General features: G+C 33.2%; 1 protein-coding gene across 1 annotated transcript in view; it reads right to left on the bottom strand.

Annotated features, from left to right (window-relative positions):
* Positions 1-8162: 8162 nt before the first annotated feature.
* LOC126892369 (eukaryotic translation initiation factor 2 subunit 2) overlaps positions 8163-21365 on the bottom strand; it is a 52010-nt gene continuing 38807 nt past the window's right edge. Inside the window, exons 4-5 of the mRNA XM_050661892.1 lie at positions 12534-12672; positions 8163-8436 (exon numbers count right to left, since the gene is read on the bottom strand). Of these exons, the coding sequence (XP_050517849.1) occupies positions 8392-8436; positions 12534-12672 (184 nt within the window). The 3' untranslated portion in view covers positions 8163-8391. The remainder of the gene's footprint in view (positions 8437-12533; positions 12673-21365) is intronic.

Below are 21365 nucleotides of genomic sequence, written 5' to 3'. Positions count from 1 at the left end.
TAATTTCAACACTGTTTTATAGTGTTATAGAATATATATATATATATATATATATATATATATATATATATATATATATATATATATATATATATATAAACGTAAATTTTGGCTAGAGCCTAGAGCTAAAAAAGAAGATTCGTCGCTATAATATGTCTATGTCTCTATGTCTATTAATTATGAAATTAAAAATATGCTTAAATATTTGCAAACTTTAACTTAAAAAAACATACGATGTAAGTATTTACTTATTTTGAAGTAGCTAATATCTTCTTATCAAGAGATACAGTATAACAGATTCACTTTTTTAAATTACTTAATAATCGTATGTGAAGGTACGATGCAACTGGAAAAGTTTTTATATAGCCCTTTTTAGGGATTTAAATATACCTTTTACAAGATAAGGTTTTTATTTTTGTTAGATATTATGTTGGCTACCATACTTGCTATCGTGCTAAAAGCACGAGTTGTTTAAGAGAGGATTGAGCACTGAGGTTGAGCATTGTTTAAAAGAGGAAAATTTGAAGTGTCTACCTTGAAAGATTTCTATTTCTGAAGTCACTAACACAGTATCTAAAGATACACAAAAGAAAATGAAGATAAATTTGACAATGATTATTCATTACTTTGATTTCAGACTAAAACCTATTGTTTAAAAAAACCAAAAATTTATTCTGGAAAAGAAATGTGTACATTACAATGTAAAGATATAATAATGTAATCAGTTTTCTTCATCATCTATATCTTCTTGGATAAGTGTTTGATAGGGAAGATTTTTATAAAAGTTGTGATACATTTCAGAAACTCCGTGTTGCATAGGTGATCATATTTTTGTTTGAAATGGGAATTAAGTTTTTATAGGCTTTGACTAAATTTTTAGGTGTGCATATTAAAAGCTTCTTTGTTCTTATATTACTTCTCTTGTTTAAAGTCTAAAATACATTTTTCATTTTCATCTATAAAGGCATATTTTATTTTTATTTTTAGCGGTTCTTCACTAGAGATTTCTATTTTTCTTACATCATTTCATCTAACGCACTTTCCGCTTTCATCAGTCTTCCAATTTCTATCATTTGTTACTAACTGTTTCAAATCATAAACAAAATCTTGGTTAACTTCAACGTTATAAGGTTCTCCAGTGACCTTTGCCATCCAGTGGCGACGCGTGACTTTTTCTAAAGTGTTAATAAAACCAGATGTAAAAAAATCTTATTAAAAAAAAATTATTTTGAACCTCCCAAATATAAGTTTTTGTATTCAATCCTGTGGGATAAAATTAAACAAACCACTATTCCCAAAATGTAATAGGTATAACAATAAATAATAAACAAACTAAAGATATTATTCTACCATTACCATAAAATTAACATAAAAAATGAACAAGTAGGAAAAAGAACATATTTTGAAAACTATTGTTTATATTTTAAGTCTTCCATTTTCAATATAATTCTTTCATTATTCCATTTCTTCAAAATTATATATAAAAAAAATATTACAAGGAGAATGACTTTTCAAGTATTGATCAATTACGCAATACGCAGCAACACTCTTCCACGTTTAAATGCACGCACAGTGTAATCTGTAATAGGTACTCAACCAACGTTACCAATCCCAAAAATGGTTACAATACTGATATACACAGCGTGCCCACGCGCCGTCTCTAAAACCGTCGCTCCTTCAAAATTTTCAGAAACGAGCTAGTCCCGAGCTATAGTGAGGTTCCTCCTGCGTTACCATTGCAAAATGTGGTAACAACGTGCAACGGATTCACATAATCTCGCCAATATTTTCGTGCGTCTAGTTGGCTATTTACCGAATTAGGTACTATTAGATAACAAATATTTCTGTTATTATTTCGTAGTAGTTTTAAAATATTTATTTGCAAGATTTTTAACTGTTACCAATGGTAACAGTGGTTACATGGACGCTTCGCCAGTGTTGCCATCTTAATAAGCATAATCCATTGGTCAAGAGTATATAAGACTTTACCTTTTTTGTCGCGGATTATAGAAACTTTATATTTTTCCACAGCCCATACATACATTGCATAAACAAAACGATTTCGATTTTGTCCGGCGCAATTTTCTGTGTAGAGTACAAAGGTATTAACTCCATCTTGAATTTTGTGTTTTATATAATCCAATACAAAACTTCCAATTTCGTTCGCTCCCCGCTTTGCAATTGTTTCATGCCAGATGTAACAATGAGCTTTATAGGCGAGCGGCAGGCAACCCCAAAATGACCAGGTACTGACCACGGAGAGGTGAATGGCCAATTTTAGACATACTGTATGTTTTGACGGTGCTGAAAACGAAAATGAGATTTATTTTGAATTTCATGTTGGGGAACATTATCAAAATCGCAATTTTACCCTAAAAATAAAAAAAAAATCACTTTTTTGCGTTTACCTCGCTACAACTCTGTTCCACTTTAATATTTTTTTCTGAATTTTTTACAGTATATAGCTCTAACATTTCTGAAGACAACGGTACCTGTTTCAAGCTTTAATTCTCATTCTGATAAAGGTTATGAATTTTTCAAAGGAAAAGGTGCGGATTTGTGCATTGCAAAGTTTAATCGCAAAAGCTGAGTGACGAAATTTAAAATTTAGCCTTTTAATCACGTTTATGTTTAAATAGAGAGTACAAAGAAGTTTTCTGGAAAATTTTAAATCAAAATGTTTTATAGAAAAAAAAAATAGTGCAACTTTTATTATCGACATTAGAAATCCCCAATATAACGGTTATTTTTCGAGATACTGACCATAGTGACCATGGGTGGTGAATGACTAATTTAAAATTTATTTTAAATTTTAAGTTGGGGAACATTGTCAAAATCGCAATTTTACCCTAAAAATAAAAAAAAAGTGAAATCACGTTTTTTTGCTTTTAACTCGCTACAACTCTGGTCCATTATAATATTTTTTCTAAGGTTTGTACACTATATGTTGCTCACTTTTTTGAAGACAATGGTATCTGTTTTAAGCTTTTAGTCTTATCCTAGTAAAAGTTATGAATTTTTTAAAGTACAAGGTGCAGATTCGTGAATTGCAAAGTTTAATCACAAAAGTTGAGTGGCAAAATTTAAAATTTATCTTATTAATCACGTTTATGTTAAAACATAGAGTACACAGAAGTTTTCTGAAAAGTTTCAAATGTTTTATAGAATAAAAACGGCGCAACTTTTAATATACACACACCAGCAAAATTAGCCGAACACCTTAAAAATGGGACATGTTTGATGTATCGAATTTCCTGAATCACTGGTCCGATTTGAGTGATTCTTTTAGTATGTTATAGCCTTATTATTTAAGAATATCTTTGTAATATTGTTGCTATACAGGTAAATGTCATTTTATACCGGGTGTTAACAATCATACTGTGTTTTTTTCTTAAAGTTTGGAACACCCTGTGGAATATTCTAGTATATGTAAAATATTAAAATTAATACTCAACTGTAGACGTAGACTTTCTTAACATTTTCCTTTTTGATTCATTTACTTATGTGAGATACAGTAAAACCTCGATATAACGGACTAATTGGGGGACGGGATGTCCGTTAAAGCCGAAAGTCCGTTGTATAAAAATAGGTTTAAAATCAATCAAATTTTTTTTGAAATTATGTAGTACAGTGTACAAATCTGTAAGTTAAAAAAGAATAAAGTTTTGGTCGCTATACATTTTTCATTTCTACTTCTTTTAAAAACTTTCTGCAGTATACTCATTTTATTTGGTTGACAAAATTATTCACTGATTCATGTTAAAACATACAATTAAAGTTGCCATCTTCTGAATTTAGAATACTTTCAGGGGGGTTAGCAGGAGCTTTGTCTAAAATCAATAAACGTTTCACCTCTTTACGCGGTATTACCATACAACATATTATTATATATTTTTTATTATATTGACGTTAGACATCCCCAAAATACCGCTAATTTTTCGAGATACTGACCATGGGCGGTGAATGGCTAATTTTGGCTTTATTTTATGTTTTCGATGGTGCTGACTATGAAAAAGAGGTTATTTTGAATTTTATGTGAGGGAACATTGTCAAAGTCGCAATTTTAACCTAAAAATTAAAAACAAAATTAAGTCACGAATTTTTACGCTTAATTCGCTACAGCTCTGTTCCATTTTAATATTTTTTTTTTGAAATTTCTACAGCATATATTTTTCACCTTTGTGAAGAGCAAAATTGTGATTTTGACCATGTTCTCTCACCTAAAATTCAAAATATACTTGATTTTCGTTTTCAGCACCATTAAAAACATAAAGTAGGACAAAAAATCTCCATTCACCACCAATGATCAGTATCTCGAAAAATTAGCGTTATTTTGGGGATTTATAACGTCGATATTAAAAGTTGCACCATTTATTTTCTATAAAACATTTTGATCCAAAACTTTCCAGAAAACTTCTTTGTACTCACGTTTTAAAAATAATTCAATTTAAAATCTATATTTCAAATTTTGTCAGTCAAATTTTACGATATCTGCACCTTGTACTTTAAAAAGATTCACAACTTTTACTAGAATAAGAGTAAAAGCTTAAAGCAGAAACCATCGTCTTCAAAAAAGTGAGCGACATAGTGTACAAACTTTAGAAAAAAATATTAAAACGGACCAGAGTTGTAGCGAGCTAAACGCAAAAAACGTGATTTCATTTTTTTTATTTTTAGGGTACAATTGCAAATTTGACAATATTCCCCTGCCTAAAATTTAAAATAAATTTCATTTTCGTTTTCATAACGGTCAAAAACATAATCTAAGACCAAAATTAGCCATTCACCACCCATGGTCAGTATCTCGAAAAATAAGCGTTCTATTGGGGATTTTTAATGTCGACATTAAAAGTTGCACTATTTTTTTTATAAAACATTTTGATCTAAAACTTACCAGAAAACTTTTTGTACTATTTTAATATAAACGTGATTAAGAAGCTAAATTCTAAACTTTTCACGTCACACAACTTTTGCGATTAAACTCTGCAATGCACAAATCTGTACCTTTTCCTTTGAATAAATTATAACCTTTATCAGAATAAGAATAAAAACTTGAAACAGCGTTACCTTCAGAAATGTTAGAGCTATATACTGTAAAAATTTCAGAAAGAAATATTAAAATTGTAGCGAGGTAAACGCAAAAAAACGTGATTTTTTTTATTTTTGGGGTAAAATTGCGATTTTGACAATGTTCGCCCACATTAAATTGAAAATAAACCTCATTTTCGTTTTCAGCACCATCAAAAACATACAGTATGACTAAAATTGGCCATTCACCTCTTCGTGGTTAGTATCTCGAGAAATAAGCGTTTTTTGGAGTGTTCCGCTTGTCTATTATTACGACATATATCTCAAATAGGGTTAAATTGTAAGTGCTATATTTTAATTTATAATAAAAAATACTGACATCTTTGTAGGAGGGGGATACTAAAATCTTCTGTAAATCGCAATTTCTTAAGAAGTCACGTTTAATGATTTGTCCTCTTTTGCATGCTGCTTGTCGTTATCTTTTAATTTTTGTACAGCTTCTTTATTTTCTTGATGTTTCCTTTTTTCTGTCTCTAATTCTTCTGCTTTGTTACTATCTGCCAATAAAAATTTGTCACATATGGCACATTGATCTTTTTTAAGTAAAAAGAATCCTATGTTAAATTCATGTTCAAAAACATATCTATACTGTCTGCAAGTGGCAATAGGATTTTTTTATTTTTGGCCCAGTCAATGTACAATCTATACATTTGGGCTAAAGACTGGATATCAACTTGTAGGTATTGACGTCTTGAGTTACCATTACAATTTACCAAAATTGTACACTCATACCTCCACAACCGAACTGTCAGAGTAAAAGTAAGCGATCAAAAGTCTACCCCCTTCACTCCACAAGCTGGAGTTCCCCAGGGTTCAGTCCTAGCACCACTGTTGTACATCATCTACAACAGCGATATCACAAACCAAAATATCCCAGGCACTCGGCTGTTTCTCTATGCAGACGACACGGCTCTACTCACGACAACCTCTCGATACAACCCATTACTCATCCACAGAAGAGCCCAGTTCTGGAAGGCTCTGTTGGACGGGGTCGGGGACTGGTGTTGTAAGTGGAGAGTCACGCTGAACGCGAACAAAACAACAACAATTGTGTTTCGCGCCCCTTCTGTGTCACAAAGAATCATAAAAAATAAAGACGACCAATATCCACTGAGATTGTTGGGAGAAAGGCTTGTTGTTAGCCCGACTGCGACATACTTGGGAGTACTGTTCACCAGGACTCTTAACTGGGACGCAGATCTAAAGGCAACTTTAGATAGGGTAAGGAACAGGGCCAGACGGGTCTAGGACATTTCGCCGTCGCCATTTCGTTGTTAGCATTCGTACTTATAATTTCGGGATGATTATTACTTGTATATAAGTTTTGAATGGTTTTCGAACGATTATATACTATTACTTTTGCATAATGAAGCTTTTTATTTTTGATACAGTAAAAACAATTGAAATTGAAATCCATTTTCTCAATATTGTTCATCACATCAGCATTTTATTTACACTGACATTTAGTATCAAAAAAAGTTAGTATGTTATCACGTTCTTGCGACATTTAGTATAAAAAAAGTTAGTATGTTATCACGTTCTTGTAAACTTAACCAATGCCTGGATGGCGACGGCGAAACGACCGACGGCGAACTGGCTCGACGGCGAAACGGCCGACGGCGAAGTGGCTCGACGGCGACGGCGAAACGTCCCAGTCCGGGGCCAGACTTCTCAACCCTCTCTCTGGACGAATTGGCAAGACACACAAGAAGACTCTCATACACACTTACAAGACCTTTATTCGACCCGTCATTGAGTACAAATCATGCCTCTACTCTCTTTGCGCTAGAGCAAAAAAAGAGAGGTTGTTGCGAGTGGAACGTAGAATCTTGCGTAGATGCAACTACGAGCACTGGAGATATCCCTCAAACGAAATCCATAACATCTCAAACATCCCCAAAATCAATGAGAGAATAAACTCTGAACAGGAACTTCACAATCAAAGTAATCAACGGTCCCCCCTCCGACACACAAGAATCTCTCAAATGTTCCTGTTCATCTTCCGGCCACGTATTCTACCGAAAGCCCAAACGCAAAAAGATTCATCTACCGTCTGCTCTAATGCAAACATGCATTGACGAACTCCCAGTAGAATACGAAAATATCCTCGAGGCTACCTCGTTAGCCTTCCGTACCCACCTATAACACATCCTCTTCCCTACCCCGAACAGGGAGAAGTTGGTTTTTTGCGGTTTCCCAACTTCATTGCACAATTATACCCGTTCGTCCCAAGAAAATAGCCGCAACTATTTTCATCACTCGAACGCTCACTGTCCACGCTGCGCTCAAAAGCCACCTCCTGACCGCCGACGAGGGCCGCTGGTTCTACTGGTCGAGAGCAAAGCACGGACAGTACACGTAAATGTCTATGGAACCAACAACAACTCCATCAAACTTTCTTCTCTGTTGCCTTTTTAGCCTTCTGGACACCACCGTCCGGCATAACCCAGAAACACCAGGACACGACACATGCCCCAGTGTGTTTTTCGGACTGTTTGCTTTTGCGGCCACTTTTACATTCACTACAAACCCTGAAGAGGACTAAATCCTAAACGGGGACACTCATTGATAGCATTTCTACATAGCAATTTATTCTATATACGCAAATCAAACAATGAGAAGAAGACGTCTTGAGTCCTTGCGAGTGTAGTGGGACTCAATCCTGAAAAAACTAATAAGTATTTTTGAAAAATTTAAACGCAGAATGAAATATTACTTTATTACAGAGGACCGAAAGTCCCTTAGAATGAATAAAAAGTTTCTTTTGACTGAGATATTTGAAATTAAAAATCACACTAAATTTTTCTCTTAGTTTTTCACCCCTTTATCTTATTAAAATAAACATTATAGACGTTTTCAGGGACTTTCGGCCCTGGTAATAACGTAATCTTTCATTCTGCGTTTAAATTTTTCAAGAATACTTATTAATTTTCTCAGGATTCGAAAAAAATGAATCCCATTTAAATAGCATTGAGCCGAAAGTTCGTACCCATCCCCTTAATAAATAAATAAATAGATTTGATAATGATAATATGCATCAGGAGATTTGGAGGGAGTAAAAGAAACGTCAATAGTATGGACGAAAAATATAAATAATTATTTACTGTTTATTAAAATTTAATAATCAATAAAAAAGTTATATAATTAAAATTGTTGATATTAATATGATTGTTAATTCCATTTAACAATTCAGCTAGATTTATAGTACAAATTATATAACACATACAACACCTATTCTTTAGCACTTTGAAATTTCTTCTGTAACAGTGCCTATTTATTATTGTATTGCAATATCTAAGGTTCCTATGCTGTCTTGGCTCGAATTGCAGCACGTTTGGAAGTGACAGCCTGAAAAATAGAAACAAAAATAAATAAATCAATGAAATCTCTGTTTTTCACAATAAATTAAAAAAAAGTCTATTCATTAGTTGTGTGAACGGATTCTTATTTCTCAGAATCTGCTTTTTAGTATCCAATGTTTTTTGTGTTCTTGTACGAGTTTTTAAAGCCTATTGGTCAAGTTTTTGAAGTGAATACTTCTTATCGCTCATTATTCCAAACCAGTAGTTTTATTTTTAGAATATAATGCTAATCAAAATGAAATAATTAAACATACATACAAGATAATAATGTAAATGATGAATAAATTCTATATTAATTACTAAAATCAAACAAAATTTTGAAGAAAGAAGTTAAGATTTTTTAAATTTTAGTCTTATTTTTTTAGTCTGTGGTGCTCTTATAAAAAATATTCTTCTTCTTTAAGTGCCCTCTCCTCAATGGAAATTGGCTACTACAATTGAAAACTATTCTGTCTTCAGCTCCTCTTATTAGCTGTTCAAAATTTAGCCCTGTCCATTGTCGGATGCTTCTTAACCACGATAGTCTTTTCCTTCATAGTCCCCTCTTTCTTTCACTATAAGTTGAGCATATTGGTACTAGGGATGGGAAAAACCTACCGGTTTAAACCTAAAACCGGTTTTTTTACTTCGCAATAACCGGTTTTACCGGTTTTTTTGTCCCGGTTATAACCGGTTTTTCTTTTTAAAGTAAAAACCGGTGATTAGGATTAGGTTAGGTATTATTTTGGGTCCCAATCATAATTATTATTATCCAGTAATTGATCCAAACAAAACCATAATTCAAAATTTATTTTATTTTATAAAATACAGAAGCAAACTGAAAGTGTAATCTCACATCAGCCAGAAACAATTATTAAGTTTTATTATAATATTTCCTTGAAAAGGTATTTGTAATCATAATATTTACATAAGAAGTGATCTGGTTGAATTAGACGCACACATCTATTTTTCACACTTCTCTTGACATTGAAAGTGGGTGAATGACTTTTTCTGATTACCAAAAATAATGCTCTGACTATGAATATCGAATTACCGATTACGAATACGAATCTCCAAGAATTTCACTAAGTTTTCAAAATGATACACGCATACAGGAAGTATTAAATGAGTTAAAATGTACTTATTCTACAAATATACAAACGTGTTAAAAGTAATACATGTTCTTTCGATAGTAAATACTAATTTTGATCATATTGATATCGAGTCGAATGGAGTATCGCAAACTAAAGTGTATTGTAAATGTAACTTTGTAACCTATTGGATTAAAAAAACCAAAAACCGGTTTATTTTTGCCGGTTATAACCGCCAGGTTAAACCGTAAGCAAAAAAAAAACCGGTATAACCGAAAACCGGTGTTTTGTCAAAAACCGCCATCCCTAATTGGTACTTCTCAGTATGTGGCCTATGATGTTTTTCTAACTTTCACCGTGTTGAAAGTTGTCTTTCCTTGCCTATTCTATGCGGTACTTTTTCGTTTGAGATATGCGATGACCATGAAATTTTCCTTTTTCCAAGGATTCTCCGGTAGATACACATTTCAATGGCCTCCGATTTATTCACGATTGATGTTTTAAGGGTCCATGTCTCAGCTGCATAGAGAAGAGTCGACTAGAAGTAGCATTTTGATAAACGTAGTCGAATTTCGATTTTTATTCGAGAATCACAAATCATTTTGATTATTTCGAAGGATTTTCTGACCTGATGATAAAAAATATTAACAATTCAGTAATAAGCAGACATAACATTTCATTAACCCACGCTTAGTAATAACGCACTATTTTTGTTTCTGTTGCCACGCTCTTTTACAGAGTACTTGATAAAGTAAATCATTTTTATAGTCGGTTCACTCAGCGTACGAAAATTTCAACAGTCATAATGGCTGGAATAAACTTACTTATCCATCCTTTGAAAAAAGAATATTCATGAATAATAGTACTATCTATTCATTAATTTTGATTAAAACTATTCGTAAATACTAATTTACAAACGAGTAAAAATTTGGAAAATTAACATTTAGATACCAATGGAGAAAATAATGGCAAGCATAAATATATCGGATGAACAACAAGGATTTAGAAGTGGAAGATCATGTAACGATGCAGTTTTTGTGATAAGGCAAATAGCGAAGAAATCATTAGAATACAATAAGTCGGCCTTTTTCTGTTTCATAGACCTAGAGAAAGCGTTTGATAGAATACAATTAAAAGATGTGATACACCTACTATATGACAAAACTGTTTACCATTATATATCATAAAACTGATAGAAAACATATATAATATGTATGTAAGAAATAAAATAGAAATGAAAGTCGATGGAATAATAACAGAACCAATAGAACTAGGTAAACACAGGATAATAATAATAATATCGTATGGCATTTTTGCCGGGGAGATCCTTTCGGATAGTTCCAGCGCCAATTACATCTTTAACCCTGTTTCAAGTAACTAGTGTCGATATACACTAGCCCAGGGGGACCGACGGCTTAACGTACTCTCCGAGGCACGGTGAGACGGCTCGTGTCATTATTGGAAATGAAAATGGTTTGTCTTTGGCAGGGATCGAACCCACGTCTACTGGCGTATGAGGCCAGCGTTTATGCCGTTACCCACGGCCGCTCACTAAACACAGGAATCAGGCCAAGAGATTCACTGAGTCCTCTACTGTTTAACACAATGTTGAACGCAATAATAAAACAAGCGAAGAAAAAAGAGGGTACGAAATGGGCCATAGAGAGATAAGAATACTCTGTTACGCTGATGAAACCGTGTTAGTAGCAGAGTGCGAAGCGACCTACAAAGATTACTGCATGAATTCAACATTAATGCAAAAGAAATGAATACGAAAATATCAGCCAAAAAACAAAAAGCTTAGTAATAGCCAAAGAACCAATAAGATGCAAATTAGAGTTAGACAATCAAATTATACAACAAGTACAATCCGACAAGCGAGACCTGGCGGGTGACCTTGCGCGAAAATACACAAGGAGAAATACACAATACGAGAAGGACACCCGCGAGGTCTCGCTTGTGGACTGTAATGAGTTTCAAATACCTGGGAATTAATTTATCAGCCGACAACAATATCGAAGAAGAGGTAAAAGACCAAATAATTAAAGACAGTAGAAAAGCCGGATGCCTAAACGACACAATTTGGAAAAACCAACATCTAAGAGTAGAAACAAAGGCCCGAATATATAAGTCAGTTATTAGACCAGTTATGACTTGCACGGGCGAAACAAGACTAGACACAAGCAAAACACAAAGACACCTGGAGACCAACGAAATGAAGATCTTAAGAAAGATTGCTGGAAAAGGACCACAGGACAGGGTAAGAAGTGAAGAAATCAGACGCATATATGGGGTAGACAATATAAATACCTGGGTAAAGAACAGAAAAAAGACTGGAATGAACACATAAACAGGATGTCTGAATCAAGAATAGTAAGAATAGCCAGGGACAAGTCACCGTTATGCAAAAGAAGTAAAGGACGCCAAAGGAAAAGATGGAACGACAACGACAGACAATAAAAGGTACCGTTGAAGAAAAACAGGCAATACTGCCCATATAAAAGAAAAAGAAGAACATTTAGATAATGAACAACTAATGAGGAAGTACTAAGAAAGGTCAACAAAGATATACTCCGATAATAATTTCAAGGACTACACTATTTTGACCAAAATTGAATGACGACTGGCAATGAATCACCGTCTTATAAAATGGATTGAAGTAGAAGTATAGGAATAAAACAAGTTTCTTGGTAAAAAACATTGTGAATGGACCCAGATATCAAATGCAGGACAATCATTCCTTGTTGCAGAAGATCGAGAAGCCTTGGCAATGGTGATCGCCAACGTCGGATAATTCTGATATGCACGAAGTAGTACTATTTGTTACAATTTTTGAAGCTTAGTCGCTTTGGTAAATAATTTTCTTGTTAAATTCATCCTAAATATACTTTATGTTTTTATAAACTCATGATTATTCACTACCTTCACAAATTATAATAAAAATTCTAATTTGGATACACATAACTATCCTAAGAAACCACAGTACTGACAAAAAAGCATAAACTATACATACCTGGAAACCTGATTTAATACTAGCAACAGAACACCTAGAACCACACGTTTCACATTGTAAGAAGAACAATCTAGTGTCTTTTTGAAGAATTGTATCTGGGGATCTACATGTATGACAAGTGACGTATTCCTTGATGTATCTAAAAAAAAAAAATAAAAATATACATTAAACATTATAATAATATTTACAATAAAGAGACGTCTTGTATTCCAGTTCGTCCAGAGAGCGTCATAAACGCCCTTAAGTACGTTTCTCTCTCTCAATAGAGAGTTTGGTACTCTCATTAGAGATCCTCAGAGGGTATATGTGAGGGTGTATGTTACTGTCAATGTGATAAGTCCGGTCTGTATTAATAATTACCGGCAAATATTAATAGTAACCGTAGCAGTTGGTCAATGTGATTAATAATCTTCTTCTTCTTTTATATAGGCAGTACTGCCTGTTTTTCTTCAACGGTGCCTTTCATTCTGCCCCTAAGTTGTCATTCCATCTTTTCCTTGGGCGTCCTATACTTCTCCTGCCTAACGGTGACTTGTCCCTGGCTATTCTTACTATCCTTGATTCAGACATCCTGCTTATGTGCTCATTCCACTCTTCTTTTCTGTTCTTTACCCAGGTATTTATATTGTCTACCCCACATATGCGTCTGATTTCCTCACTGCTTACCCTATCCTGTAGTCCTTTTCCAGCAATCCTTCTTAAGATCTTCATTTCGTTGGTTTCTAGATGTCTTCGTGTTTTGCTTCTATCTGGTCTTGTTTCGGCCGTGTAAGTCATAACTGGCCTAATAGGCCGATCAAGTTAGGTTTTTTCTAGACATAACGGAAAAGACGAGGTTTGACAGTTGAAATGTGTAGTATGAGATATTACAAAAAGACTACCATCTTGGGATTCATCAATTTTTTAGTGGAACATTTTTTAAATAAACAATCAAAACGTCAAACTTAGTTTTTTGCTCATAACTTAAAAACTTTTTTATTTAGAAATTTGACGTCCACAGATAACTTTTTCAGAAAAAAAAGATACATCGAATGAGATAGGCCAAATGAAAATCGGTTAATAAACAAAAAAGTTATTGCAAAACGGAAGGCAAAATCACTGTTTTTGAATATTGTTAATAACAATTTTATTGTTTATTAGAATATGTTTTAATATAACTAAAATTGAGGGCATTATGGTGTTTGAATGGTGTGCAAAAAATGGTCCAGATCTGTTAAATAGTTTTCGCAAAATTGAATTTGTTTATAAAATTTTTTGAAAAACGAGCTAATTTCTGAGGCTGGTCCAGTTAATATAGCTGAATGTATCTCAATAATCCAGAGCTCATTTCCTTCGTTAAGATGTATACTAACAGCTTATGAAAAAAAAAGTAAAAAAAATACATATACGTACACAAAATTATTTGTTAATAAATAGCAGTTTTTAAGCTTATAAACAATTACAATAATTTCGTAGAAATTAGATCAAATTAAATGGCAATAAAAAATAAGGAAAGCTGGTTAAAATACACAACTTCTAAAAAAAATTTTAGTTTGTACGACCCTTGGGGTCTGAGATAGCCCCTTTTTTTGAAAAAATCACTGTTACGTTAATTAACAACACTAAGATCTGAAACTAACCAATATTTTATAAGAAAAGTCAAAGTTTTTAACAAAGTTTTTAGCAAGAAAAAATGTTAAAAATTGTTTAAACAGTAGTGTTATAAACAAAAAGTATTTTGCGTTCCGACTAAAGTAAAAAATAGCGGGCGTAGTCGACTGGCTGAATGGTGGGCGCGGTTGGCGACCGGCAGCAACTCCTAAAATTACGTTATACCGACCACAAAAATCAACTTTAAAGTGAATAACAAATTTTCGTCATTCCTTATGTTTTCGAGGTCTCCGAATCCGAATATGGAGTTTATTTTTTTCTAGAATTAGTGGAACATGTTCAAAAATCAAATTTTATGCCAAAATGCGATAAATCAATTTTGATGATTTTTCAATTTTAACTCACTGTATTTTTGGTCGCTGTAAATATTTCCTTTTGAAAATTTTACTGTGTTATCTTTGAAGCATTTAGATAACAATGCGATTTGTCCAAAATGATTAAACACATTAAAAGAGAAGTTGTTAATTTTTAAACATTTTGTCGTCAGATTTCGTTAGTTTCATGCTTACTTAAAAAAGTTGAGTGACAAACTTTTTAGTTTATAATTTTAACTAACACAGAAATAAAATATAATTCATGAAGAAGTTTTCCAAAAAAATTTAATTTAAAATATGCAATAGGAAAAATGTTATGTGACTTTATAGACGAGCGGCACACTGGCACACCCAAAAAAAGCTTATTTCTCGAGATACTGATACTAATTTTGGTAATAGGTACTTTATATTTTTGATGGTGCTAAAAACGAAAATTAGGGTTGTTTTGAATTTTACGTGGGGGAACATTATCAAAATCGCAACTTTACCCTAAAAATAAAAATCACGTTTTTTGCGTTTAACTTACTACAACTCAGTTCCATTCTAATATTTTTTTCTGAAATTTTTATAGTATATATTTCTCACCATTCTGAAGACAATGGGACCTGCTTCAATATTTCTGTCTTGCTATAAAGAAAGTTATAAATTGTTTGAAGTAAAAGGTGCAGATTCTTGAACTGCAAAGTTTAATCGCAAAAGTTGAGTGACAAAATTTGAAATTTAGCTGTTCAATTAATTTAATCTTAAAATCTAGAGTACAGAGAACAAAATGTTTTATAGAAAAAAGGTGGTGTAACTTTTAATTTTAAGGAAAACGTGATTTCATTTTTTTTTTATTTTTAGGGTAAAATTTCGATTTTGACAATGTTTCCCCATCTAAAATTCAAAATAAAACTCATTTTCGTTTTCAGTACCATCAAAAACATAAAGTAAGACCAAAATTAGCCATTCACCACAGTGTGGTTGATATCTCGAGAAATGAGGGTTTTTTTTTTGGGGAGTACCACTCGTCTATAAGGTCGCGTAACTCTTTTTCTGTTGCATATTTTGACTTGAAATTTTCCAGAAAACTTCTTCAGGACCTATGTTTTAATGCTGCGTTGATTAAAATTATAAACTAAAAAGTTTGTCACCCAATTTTTATAAGTTAACAGAAAACTAATGAAAAAATGGTTTAAACAATTTTCCGGCCGCGGTAGCTCTTGGTACCCTTTGGATTTGTTATAAGGAACATTTTTTTGAGTAAGTTTGTGCAAAAAATAAGAATCGGAATAATTTACCTAACGGGGTCGACGATACAGCCTGGACTACACACGGATTCAAAATAGATGGCCTATACCTACCAATCGGGTTCTACTGTACCAAGTTTACTATTTTTTTATCTATGGTACCACATTAAAATAATAATGTTTATCTTATTTTCATTGCAACATTATCCAAAACAAAGCAGCTAATGGGATGTATAAACCTTTTTTAAGTGGCCTTTTTATTGTCATTTTTTAAATTTATTTATTTAAAATATAATTTTACTAAATAAATGTGCAAGATAATAATATTCATAAAATTCAATGCACATGTGGGCCAAGCCAAGACAGGATATGAAACAATACATGGGGGATTAGGCTTTGGAACTAGAAATGAAGCTGGAGATGACATGCTAGAATTAGCAACAGCATTGGATATGGCGATTGTTAACACATTCTTTAAAAAGAGAGAAACTCAACTTATTACCTACAAAAGTGGACAACATCAATCCCAAATAGACTACTTCATGATAAGGAAAGAAGACATACGTGAATGCAAGGACTGCAAGGTAATAGTTAGTGAGACAGTAAGCCAACAACATAAGCTGCTTGTTCTGGACATCGAAGTAAAAAGCGAAACTAAACAAAAATATCGGAGAGGACCACAAAAAATCAAGTGGTGGATGCTAAAAGATGAGAAGGAAGGTCTATTCAGGGAAAGAATAGTAGAAAAAATATGTTGGAACATGAAAGGAAGCCCTAACACAATTTGGAGAAAAATGGCCAATATTATTAGAGAGACGGCTATTGAAATACTTGGGAAAACGTCAGGAAAGAAGTTTGAAGATAAAGAGACTTGGTGGTGGTCAAATGAAGTACAAGGAAAAATAAAAGAGAAGAGAAAATTATATAAAAAGTGGCAAGAAACCAGATCGGACATAGATCTTCAAAACTATATGGTCGCCAAAAAGGAAGCGAAAGTAGCAGTAGCAAAAGCTAAATCAGAAGCGTATTCAAACCTATACGATCAACTTGATACCAGGGAAGGCGAAACGAAGATATATAAAATAGCCAAACAGAGAGCAAAGAAAGCAAAAGATTTTAATCAGATTAGATGTATCCGAGATGAAAATAATAAAATACTAGTTCACGAAAGGGATGTCAAAAAGAGATGGAGAAAGTACTTTGACAGCTTATTAAATGAAGAATTTGACAGACAGCCTGTAGAGTCAACGGAGACAGTAGCAGCAATGGTCACCAAAATAACCAATGAGGAAGTGGCTCAAGCGCTTCAAAAAATAAAGAAAGGAAAAGCGGTAGGACCAGATGATATTCCTGGGGAAGTATGGAGAGCATTGGGAGAGACAGGAACAAGGTGGCTAGCAGGTCTATTTAATAGAATTATGGAAGTTGGACAAATGCCAGACGAATGGAGAAGCAGTATACTGGTACCTGTTTACAAAAACATGGGAGATATACAACAATGTACAAACTACAGGGCTATAAAACTGCTTAGCCACACCTTGAAAATATGGGAAAGAGTAATTGATAGACGGATACGTGAAGGGACCGAAATATCCGAGAATCAATTTGGCTTTATGCAGGGTAGATCAACAACAGATGCAATTTTCACTATAAGGCAGTTGATGGAAAAATACAGGAGTAAAGAAACAAACGCTCATATGGTATTCATTGATCTTGAGAAAGCATATGATAGAGTTCCTCGAGAGATTCTGTGGTGGGCACTCAATAAGAAAGGAGTCCCTGGTGAATATGTAAAGATTGTGAGGGATATGTATGAGGGAGTAACGACTAGTGTTAGGACAGGTGTGGGAGAGACTGATAAATTTCATGTGAAAGTAGGATTGCATCAAGGTTCTGTGCTTAGTCCGTATTTATTCTCATTAGTTTTGGACCAGATAACAGCGAAAATACAGGGTAACATTCCATGGTGCTTAATGTATGCTGATGATGTCGTGTTAGTAGGAAATAGTGAAAGAGACTTAGAACAAAAACTGGAACAGTGGAGACAAGCTCTGGAGGAAAAAGGTTTAAAACTTAGTAGGACAAAAACAGAGTATTTGGAATGTTCATTTAAAGATGGAGCTACTACAAATAAAATGGTATCTTTGGATGGTGAAATGATTGTAAAAAGCAATAGTTTTAAGTACCTAGGATCGGTATTACAGAGTAATGGAGAAATAGATGGAGATGCATGCAGTAGAATTAGGGCGGATGAAGTGGAAAGAAGCGAGTGGTGTGTTGTGTGACAGAAAAATTCCAATGAAGCTGAAGGGAAAATTCTATAAAACAGCCATAAGACCAGCTATGATGTACGGAACTGAATGTTGGGCAGTGAAAAAGAAAGAGGAACAGCGAATGCATGTGGCGGAAATGAGAATGCTTAGATGGATGAGTGGAGTGACAAAGAAGGATAAAATTAGAAATGAGTATATTAGGGGAAGTCTAGGTGTGGCACCAATTGATGCCAAAATGAGAGAGCATAGGTTAAGATGGTTTGGTCATGTTCAACGTCGAGACGTTAACCACCCAATACGAAGAATAGCTGAAGTGCAGATTCCTGGAAGGAGTAGGAGAGGAAGACCAAAGAAGACCTGGGGGGAGACGATAAGGCAGGACATGTTGGTAAAGGGGATTAACATTGATATGGCCCAAGATAGAATTGTGTGGAGAAATGCAATTAGGGAAGCCGACCCCGCATAGGGATAAGGCAAAGAGAATGATGATGATAATAATATTCATAAAATGCAAGTTTCTACCAAAATATATAAATATAATATTAAGCTTCAAATCCGGTATACTGTCAATGTTAAAAATGGGCTGCACCGGTCTAGCGCTAGCGAATGGTAGTCCGCAAATTTATTCTCATTCGGCTACGCCCATTATTTTTTTTTTACTTTAGTCGCAACGCAAAATACTTTTTGTTTATAACACTACCGTTTTAACAATTTTTAACATTTTTTCTTGCTAAAAACTTTGACTTTTCTTATAAAATATTGGTTAATTTCAGATCTTAGTGTTGTTAATTAACGTAACAGTGATTTTTTCAAAAAAAGGGGCATTTTTTCAAAACAACCCTAATTTTCGTTTTCAGCACCATCAAAAATATAAAGTATTACCAAAATTAGTATCAGTATCTCGAGAAATAAGCTTTTTTTGGGGTGTGCCAGTGTGCCGCTCGTCTATAAAGTCACATAACATTTTTCCTATTGCATATTTTAAATTAAATTTTTTTGGAAAACTTCTTCATGAATTATATTTTATTTCTGTGTTAGTTAAAATTATAAACTTAAAAGTTTGTCACTCAACTTTTTTAAGTAAGCATGAAACTAACGAAATCTGACGACAAAATCTTTAAAAATTAACAACTTCTCTTTTAATGTGTTTAATCATTTTGGACAAACCTCATTGTTATCTAAATGCTTCAAAGACAGCACAGTAAAATTTTCAAAAGGAAATATTTACAGCGACCAAAAATACAGTGAGTTAAAAGTGAAAAATCATCAAAATTGATTTATCGCATTTTGGCATAAAATTTGATTTTTGAACATGTTCCACTAATTCTAGAAAAAAATAAACTCCATATTCGGATTCGGAGACCTCGAAAACATAAGGAATGACGAAAATTTGTTATTCACTTTAAAGTTGATTTTTGTGGTCGGTATACCGTAATTTTAGGAGTTGCTGCCGGTCGTCAACCGCGTGCACTATTCAGTCAGTCGACTACGCCCGCTATTTTTTACTTTAGTCGGAACGCAAAATACTTTTTGTTTATAACACTACTGTTTAATCAATTTTTAACATTTTTTCTTGCTAAAAACTTTGTTAAAAACTTTGACTTTTCTTATAAAATATTGGTTAATTTCAGATCTTAGTGTTGTTAATTAACGTAACAGTGATTTTTTCAAAAAAAGGGGCTATCTCAGACCCCAAGGGTCGTACGAACTAAAATTTTTTAAAAGAAGTTGTGTATTTTAACCAGCTTTCCGTATTATTTATTGCCATTTAATTTGATCTAATTTCTACGAAATTATTGTAATTGTTTATAAGCTTAAAAACTGCTATTTATTAACAAATAATTTTGTGTACGTATATGTAATTTTTTTTACTTTTTTTTTCATAGGCTGTTAGTATACATCTTAACGAAGGAAATGAGCTCCGGATTATTGAGATACATTCAGCTATATTAACTGGACCAGCCTCAGAAATTAGCTCGTTTTTCACAAAAAATTATAAACAAATTCAATTTTGCGAAAACTATTAAACAGATCTCGACCATTTTTTGCACACCATTCAAACACCATAATGCCCTCAAGTTTAGGTATATTTAAACATATTCTAATAAACAATAAAATTGTTATTAACAATTTTAAAAAACAATGATTTTGTCGTCTGTTTTGCAATAACTTTTTTGTTTATTAACCGATTTTCATTTAGCCTATCTCATTCGATGTATCTTTTTATTCTAAAAAAGTTACCTGTGAACGTCAAATCTCTAAATAAACAGGTTTTTAAGTTATGAGCACAAAACTAAGTTTGACGTTTTGATTGTTTATTTAAAAATTGTTCCACTAAAAAATTGATGAATCCCAAGATGGTAGCCCTTTTGTAATATCTCATACTACACATTTCAACTGTCAAACCTCGTCTTTTCAATTATGTCGAAAAACGGCTTATTTTTTACTAACTTGATTGGTCTATAATAACTGACTTATATATTCGGGCCTTTGTTTCCAATCTTAGGTGTTTGTTTTTCCAAATTGTGTCGTTTAGGCATCCGGCCGTTCTACTGGCTTTAATTATTTGGTATTTTACCTCTTCTTCGATATTGTTGTCGGCTGATAGATTAATTCCAAGATATTTGAAAGTCATTACTTGTATAATTTGATAACTCCAATTTGCATCTTATTGGTTCTTTGGCAATTACTAAACTTTTTGTTTTTTGGGCTGATATTTTCATAGTCATTTCTTTTGAGATAATGTTGAACTCGTGCAATAATCTTTGTAGGTCGTCTTCGCACTCTGCTACTAACACGGTGTCATCAGCGTAACAGAGTATTTTTATCTCTCTATTGCCCATTTTGTACCCTCTTTTTTCTTCACTTGTTTTATTATTGCATCCAATATTATGTTAAACAGTAGAGGGCTTAGTGAATCTCCTTGCCTGATTCCTGTGTTTGTTTCTATGGGTTCTGTTATTATTCCATTGACTTTCATTTCTAATTTATTTCTTACATATATGTTTTCTATCAGATTTATGATATCCAGTGGTAAATTTTTCCATATAGTAGGTGTATCACATCTTTTAATTGGATTCTATCAAACGCTTTCTCTAGGTCTATGAAACAGAAAAAGGCTGGTTTGTTATATTCTAATGATTTCTCCGCTATTTGCCTTATCACAAAAACTGCATCGTTACATGATCTTCCACTTCTAAATCCTTGTTGTTCATCCGATATATTTATGCACGCCATTATTTTCTCCATAAGTATTTTTGTTGTGAGTTTCAGTATAGTGCTCAGTAAATTTATCCCTCTATAGTTACTGGGGTCTGCCCTATCACCTTTCTTAAATAACGCTTCATTTGAGTGGTTCTCCATTCT

Source organism: Diabrotica virgifera, chromosome 9 (genome assembly GCF_917563875.1).
Source record: "Diabrotica virgifera virgifera chromosome 9, PGI_DIABVI_V3a".
NCBI lineage: Eukaryota > Metazoa > Arthropoda > Insecta > Coleoptera > Chrysomelidae > Diabrotica > Diabrotica virgifera.
This window is presented reverse-complemented; position numbering and strand designations above follow the sequence as displayed.